Raw genomic sequence first — 7,935 nt, forward strand, 5'->3', positions numbered from 1 at the left:
GCAGAATGGTAAATGGTGTTTGTCTCCTGTCTCACTCCATTATGGTCCAATGTGCATGGCAGTTGTTTGTTATTGTCACTGTGAAACTGGCAGATGCTCTCGTCTTTCCATTGACCGGCATCCCTGGGGTGAGAAGAGCTATCTGACAGGAGGTGATCTGAGAGGGGGGTCAGTCAGGTAGGCAACATATAAAGAGGGCTCTTGCCGTGACCCCGCAATGAGTGGGTGAGGATGTGTGTGTGTCTGTGTGCTGTACTGTCTGAGGGTTCAGCATGGATGTATGTCTTTGGCAGTTGGACAGGTGAATTCTTGGACTTTATGAGGATATGCTATGTGTTACAGTTTATTAGGGTGTGTTTTCTAAAACTGGAGGAATCTCTCTTCATGGGAACGCAGGCTGTTGTAGTGAGTTAACAACTCTCTTTACTAGATGGCTTGATTTTATGTCTCCTTCTGGATTATAGTACAGTAGGAACTGTCAAAGTCTTGGTGTGACTTTGTTGGATGTGCAAGTTATAAACTGGTATATAGATTTTTGACTTATCTGAGCAAATGGTGGCAGTGAGGAGACAATGAAGAGGTCAGGGTTCCTTTTTGTGACAGTGCTGTGCTTGGAGTTCTTCTGTCTAATCTCCTCCCAGCCTCAGTCCAAGCTTCAGCAGTGTAGACCGATGGTGGGTTCCTCTGCCCTGCCTGTGCTACAGAGGGACGGGAATGTGATGCTAGGGGGCCTCTTCTCCCTCCATGACATGGTGATGCAGCCTGACTTCTCCTTCACCTCCAAACCAGCCCGCTCACGCTGCACCGGGTGAGGGTCTGAGTTAGTTCTCTAGACTATGGCCGTCACCATAAAAGGATTCAATGTAAGGCTCATCCCTCTGTCCTCTCTTCTCCCACGCAGATTTAACTTCCGGACATTCCGCTGGATGCAGACCATGATGTTTGCCATCGAAGAGATCAACAGAGATGATCATCTGCTCCCCAACTTCACTCTGGGATATAAGATATATGATTCGTGCAGTACTCTTTACCATGCCCTGAGGGCTTCTGTGGAACTGATGGGGGGAGAAGGGGAAGGAGAGGTGGAGGGGGGATCCTGTCATGGCCTGGTTCCAGTGGTCATCGGGGATGGAGGTTCCACTCTGTCTCTGGTGGTGGCTCGCTTCCTGGGAGTCTTCAGAGTACCTCAGGTAGGCAGACTGACCACTTACAATTAACAGTATGCACTACTCTTCACAGTTTTAGGGTGTTACTAACAGAAGTACATTGGCTGTAGAGTTACTTCTTCCTCTCACTCTCTCTCTCTCTCTCTCTCTCTCTCTCTCTCTCTCTCTCTCTCTCTCTCTCTCTCTCTCTCTCTCTCTCTCTCTCTCTCTCAGGTCAGTTATTTCTCTAGCTGTGCATGTCTCAGTAACAAGGCAGAGTTCCCAGCCTTCCTCAGGACCATGCCCAGTGACTTCTTCCAGGTGACTTCTCATTCCATGTAACTTTCTAACTTCTCCACTTTCTCTCTCTGATCTAATTCCTATCGAATCTCTACTCTAGTAGCAATTGAGCGTTGGCAAATGGTTCATCAATGTCTGATTCCAGGTGGATGCTCTGGTGCAGCTCGTCCAGCACTTTAGCTGGAAATGGGTGGGTGTGGTTGCCGGGGACGATGCATATGGTCGTGGGGGAGCACAACTATTTTCTGAGAAGGTTTGTGGGATATACTGTATCATTTTCTCCTGTGTGGATAAATACACAATGTGAATGTGTTATGGCTGAAAGTATCTGCTAAATGACCATAGTTTACCTTTATAGGTGCAGAGGATCGGTGCCTGCATGGCCCTCCATGAAATCATCCCCAAAAACCATGCGGAGGGGGCCATGGCCTCCATCGTTGCCCGTATTCGGTCCTCTGGGGCTGCCGTGGTTCTGGTGTTTGCCCTGGAGCAGGATGCTGGCTCTTTGTTTGACGAGGCCCTGCGGCAGGGTCTGACAGGGGTGCAGTGGCTGGCCAGCGAAGCCTGGAGTACAGCCTCAGTTCTCTCCACCCCAACCCGCTTCCTCCCCATCCTCCAGGGCTCCATGGGCTTCGCCATCCGCCGAGCTGGGCACATCCCTGGACTACAGGAGTTCCTGCTGCGTCTCCACCCCTCCAGCCCAGACGCTTCCGAGGACCCGTTCCTACGCCCTTTCTGGGAGGAGGTGTTTAGGTGTAGCCTGCAGGGTGATGGGGGTGGAGATAGTCAGGGGGGTAAACCTCTGTGCTCTGGGTCTGAGGACCTGGGCAGTGTCAGGAACATCTACTCTGACGTGTCTCAGTTGAGGATATCCTATAATGTGTACAAGGCTGTGTACGCCATCGCCCACGCACTGCATGCTATGAGGAGCTGTGAGACAGGAAGAGGACCTTTCCCTCTGCATGCCTGCCCAAATACTGACAGCATACAGCCATGGCAGGTACTGGACTGGTACTAGTCAGAAAAATGTGCTGATGTTTTAAACAAGAAAAATAGTTACTTTGAAATAAAGTTTTAGACAAAACATTTTTTTTAACTTTCATATATAGTTTTAAGTAAGAAAAGTATTTACTCTTAAAAATAGTTTTAAACAAGCCAAATGGTTCAATTTGAAACATTCTGAATGTATGCCCGATTGTCTTTCTCTCCTCAGCTCCTGCACTACCTGAAGCAGGTGGAGTTCTCTAACTCGTTTGGTGATGAGACTAAGTTTGATGTGAACGGGGACCCAGTAGCTGTGTATGACTTGGTGAACTGGCAGTTAGGGGCAGAGGGCCAGGTGAAGTTTGTCACAGTGGGGAGGTTTGACGAGACTACCAGCCTGGGCAGGAAGAAACTATACATCCAGAAAACGGACATCATCTGGAATGGAAACCAGACGACAGTAAGGCTCTCAAAAATGTCTGAACTTTTACCTTTTATTCTCTTATTATTCTTTAAGAAATGCTGACCTAGTTAGATTTCTTTGGAAAAAAATATGATTCAATATCTTGGAAAATGAGGAGGCAAAGAATAGCTGGAGGGGATGGATGCAACAAAGAACATTAATTTTATTAAACTGCATTCAACTATGATGTCTGTTAAATATTTTTGTTGTTGTTGTAAGAAATTGCATTTAGTAGTTTAGTTTTCCTTTTTAGATGTATTATTTTGAATGTCATGGTCATAGAACAAACATGGTCTTATTATACATTAATTAAGTTGAATTTGTATCTGTATTTATTATTGTATCTCTGTTGCTCTCGTGTGCATTCATGTTTATTCATGTTTATCTCTGTTCCTCTCGTGTGCATTCATGTTTATTCATGTTTATCTCTGTTGCTCTCGTGTGCATTCATGTTTATTCATGTTTATCTCTGTTGCTCTCGTGTGCATTCATGTTTATTCATGTTTATCTCTGTTGCTCTCGTGTGCATTCATGTTTATTCATGTTTATCTCTGTTGCTCTCGTGTGCATTCATGTTTATTCATGTTTATCTCTGTTGCTCTCGTGTGCATTCATGTTTATTCATGTTTATCTCTGTTGCTCTCGTGTGCATTCATGTTTATTCATGTTTATCTCTGTTCCTCTCGTGTGCATTCATGTTTATTCATGTTTATCTCTGTTGCTCTCGTGTGCATTCATGTTTATTCATGTTTATCTCTGTTCCTCTCGTGTGCATTCATGTTTATTCATGTTTATCTCTGTTCCTCTCGTGTGCATTCATGTTTATTCATGTTTATCTCTGTTGCTCTCGTGTGCATTCATGTTTATTCATGTTTATCTCTGTTGCTCTCGTGTGCATTCATGTTTATTCATGTTTATCTCTGTTGCTCTCGTGTGCATTCATGTTTATTCATGTTTATCTCTGTTGCTCTCGTGTGCATTCATGTTTATTCATGTTTATCTCTGTTGCTCTCGTGTGCATTCATGTTTATTCATGTTTATCTCTGTTGCTCTCGTGTGCATTCATGTTTATTCATGTTTATCTCTGTTGCTCTCGTGTGCATTCATGTTTATTCATGTTTATCTCTGTTCCTCTCATGTGCATTCATGTTTATTCATGTTTATCTCTGTTCCTCTCGTGTGCATTCATGTTTATTCATGTTTATCTCTGTTCCTCTCGTGTGCATTCATGTTTATTCATGTTTATCTCTGTTCCTCTCATGTGCATTCATGTTTATTCATGTTTATCTCTGTTCCTCTCGTGTGCATTCATGTTTATTCATGTTTATCTCTGTTCCTCTCGTGTGCATTCATGTTTATTCATGTTTATCTCTGTTGCTCTTCCTGTGCATTCATGTTTATTCATGTTTATCTCTATTGCTCTTCCTGTGCATTCATGTTTATTCATGTTTATCTCTGTTGCTCTTCCTGTGCATTCATGTTTAATTCTGACTGAAGCAGTGTGTGATCTCCCTCTCAGGTCCCTCTGTCAGTATGCAGTAGCAGCTGTCTTCCAGGCACTCGGAGGGCCATCAGGCCTCACTTCCCTATCTGCTGCTTTGACTGTGTGGTCTGTACAGCAGGGGAGATTAGCAATCAGACAGGTGAGGCCAGTCTACAGCCTGTAGGGATGTGAGAGTGTGTTGTCATAACCCAGCCTCACTACAGAAATATGTCTTGTCTTCATGTTCCCCAGATGCTATAGAGTGTGTTCGCTGCCTACCTGAGTTCTGGTCCAATGAGGAGTCTACAGCCTGCATCCCCAAGCAGGTTGACTTCCTGTCCTACGGTGACACAATGGGTATGGCTCTGCTCTCCGTGGCCCTCCTGGGGTCCTTCTGCACTGCCACAGTCGTCCTCATATTTGCCTGTCACCACGCCACTCCCATCGTCAGGGCCAACAACTCTGAGCTGAGCTTCCTGCTGCTCTTCTCCTTGACTCTGTGTTTTCTGTGTTCTCTTACTTTCATTGGCCGGCCCTCTGAGTGGTCCTGTATGCTGCGCCACACAGCGTTTGGGATCACCTTCGTCCTCTGCATATCTTGTGTTCTGGGGAAAACAATGGTGGTGTTGATGGCCTTCAGGGCTACACTTCCAGGCAGTAATGTCATGAAATGGTTTGGGCCTCTACAGCAGAGAGCCTTCATCTCACTCTGTACTATGGTCCAGGTAGGAACACTGACCCAGCTGTTCTCTTCGTATCATGCACCCTTGTTGGACTGTTACGTATCAACATAACAATTATTTTCCTCCACCAGGTGGTGATCTGTGCTGTGTGGCTGGCTGTTTCCCCTCCCAGCCCACGCAGACTGATGACACGTGAGAGTGCCTGTGTCATCCTCCTATGTGATGAGGGCTCAGCCCTGGGCTTCTGCCTTGTGCTGGGCTACATTGGCCTGCTGGCCTCCCTCTGTCTCCTCTTAGCCTTCCTGGGCAGAAAACTCCCAGACAACTTCAACGAGGCCAAGCTCATCACCTTCAGCATGCTGATCTTCTGTGCCGTGTGGGTGGCCTTCGTCCCTGCCTACGTCAGCTCTCCTGGGAAGTACTCCACGGCCACGGAGGTGTTCGCCATCCTGGGCTCCAGTTTCGGCCTGCTGACCTGCCTCTTCCTGCCCAAATGTTACATAATTTTGCTGAAGCCTGAGAAGAACAACAGGAAACACCTCATGGCCAAGTCTGAACCTGACAAGACATTCTAGTGGATCCTACAACGTCTAGAATTTATATCAGGGATGGGCAACTGACGGCCCACCCCCCTTTTGTAGGCCCGCCCGCCCGCCCCCCCTTTTGTAGGCCCGCCCGCTCCCCTTTTGTAGGCCCGCCCGCTCCCCCTTTTGTAGGCCCGCCCGACCCCCCTTTTGTAGGCCCGCCCAGATGCTAGGCCCGCGGATCAATTTGCAAAACTGATCAATTTAGTTTTTTTTAGGACAGTCAGGTTATCAACTTAATATTGAATATTCTGGTAGAATACACAAGGTGAAATATAGAAATGTGGTTCTGCGTCAGCATTTTCCTGTTGTTGTGTCAGCCACTGACAGTCTCTCAATTAGCCCATGTCAGCTAACGTTTTTCTAGATTGCTCTAGCCAGCTATCATAAAACTGTAGTAATCATGGTCAAATTACCACTCTCATTTAGTCAACATATTGAAAACTGCAAACACTTATCTACAACCTATGGCAAAATATGCTAAATCTTCTCTCTGCCACATGGGAAAATGTGTAGAATTGCAAGAAACTTGCTTTAAAACTGCACCAATTTCTCTACGCCCAATGGCAAAATGTATAGATAAATAAAACTTTTTCTCTGCTGTCAAAAAAGAAGAAGAATTGTCTCGCAAGGATGGGGGGCCTCCCAACAAAATGTAACGTAGGGCCCTCAGTAAAGACTACTGCATGTGTGGGTATGGATGTGGGTAGGCAGACCGCGAGCTACTGCTGCCCCACATGAGTTCAGATTTTTTTTGTGGCCCCTCCCTGATTTAGATTGTGTAGAAATTATAATGTAGTTTCAGGAAGTTCAATCCGGAAGTCTGAATGGTTATTTAACTATATCTAGTAAGTGTAATAATACCTTTTGTTTCCTATTCTAGGGGCATAGTGGGAATGAATACAAACGTGTCATCATCACAGTGGGAATGAATACAAACGTGTCATCATCACAGTGGGAATGAATACAAACGTGTCATCATCACAGTGAGAATGAATACAAACGTGTCATCATCACAGGGAGAATGAATACAAACGTGTCATCATCACAGTGTGAATGAATACAAACGTGTCATCATCACAGTGAGAATGAATACAAACGTGTCATCATCACAGTGAGAATGAATACAAACGTGTCATCATCACAGTGAGAATGAATACAAACGTGTCATCATCACAGGGAGAATGAATACAAACGTGTCATCATCACAGTGTGAATGAATACAAACGTGTCATCATCACAGGGAGAATGAATACAAACGTGTCATCATCACAGTGTGAATGAATACAAACGTGTCATCATCACAGTGAGAATGAATACAAACGTGTCATCATCACAGGGAGAATGAATACATACGTGTCATCATCACAGTGTGAATGAATACAAACGTGTCATCATCACAGGGAGAATGAATACAAACGTGTCATCATCACAGGGAGAATGAATACAAACGTGTCATCATCACAGGGAGAATGAATACAAACGTGTCATCATCACAGTGAGAATGAATACAAACGTGTCATCATCACAGGGAGAATGAATACAAACGTGTCATCATCACAGGGAGAATGAATACAAACGTGTCATCATCACAGGGAGAATGAATACAAACGTGTCATCATCACAGGGAGAATGAATACATACGTGTCATCATCACAGGGAGAATGAATACAAACGTGTCATCATCACAGGGAGAATGAATACAAACGTGTCATCATCACAGTGAGAATGAATACATACGTGTCATCATCACAGGGAGAATGAATACATACGTGTCATCATCACAGGGAGAATGAATACATACGTGTCATCATCACAGGGAGAATGAATACATACGTGTCATCATCACAGGGAGAATGAATACATACGTGTCATCATCACAGGGAGAATGAATACAAACGTGTCATCATCACAGGGAGAATGAATACATACGTGTCATCATCACAGTGAGAATGAATACAAACGTGTCATCATCACAGTGAGAATGAATACAAACGTGTCATCATCACAGTGAGAATGAATACATACGTGTCATCATCACAGGGAGAATGAATACAAACGTGTCATCATCACAGGGAGAATGAATACAAACGTGTCATCATCACAGGGAGAATGAATACATACGTGTCATCATCATGATGTCCTCCAGAGTGGTGCAGGGGTCTAAGGCACTGTAATACCAGTGCAAGAGGTGTTATTACAGTCCCTGGTTCACATCTGGTTGGGATTGGGCATCCCGTAGGGCGGCGCACAATTGGCCCAGTGTCGTCCGGGGTAGGCCATCATTGTAAAT

The 7,935-nt window shown here is 45.0% G+C and overlaps 1 protein-coding gene across 1 annotated transcript; it reads left to right on the top strand.

Moving 5' to 3' along the window:
- Window positions 1-468: 468 nt before the first annotated feature.
- Window positions 469-5,685, top strand: LOC118377019 (extracellular calcium-sensing receptor-like). The gene is made up of 9 exons (XM_035763832.2): window positions 469-808; window positions 902-1,190; window positions 1,380-1,466; window positions 1,591-1,698; window positions 1,804-2,445; window positions 2,659-2,889; window positions 4,412-4,535; window positions 4,628-5,100; window positions 5,190-5,685. The coding sequence occupies exons 1-9, from the start codon at window positions 573-575 to the stop codon at window positions 5,631-5,633; spliced, it is 2,634 nt and encodes an 877-aa protein (XP_035619725.1). The 5' UTR covers window positions 469-572; the 3' UTR covers window positions 5,634-5,685.
- Window positions 5,686-7,935: the final 2,250 nt, after the last annotated feature.

Source organism: Oncorhynchus keta, chromosome 18, assembly GCF_023373465.1.
Source record: "Oncorhynchus keta strain PuntledgeMale-10-30-2019 chromosome 18, Oket_V2, whole genome shotgun sequence".
In the NCBI taxonomy this organism is placed as follows: domain Eukaryota; kingdom Metazoa; phylum Chordata; class Actinopteri; order Salmoniformes; family Salmonidae; genus Oncorhynchus; species Oncorhynchus keta.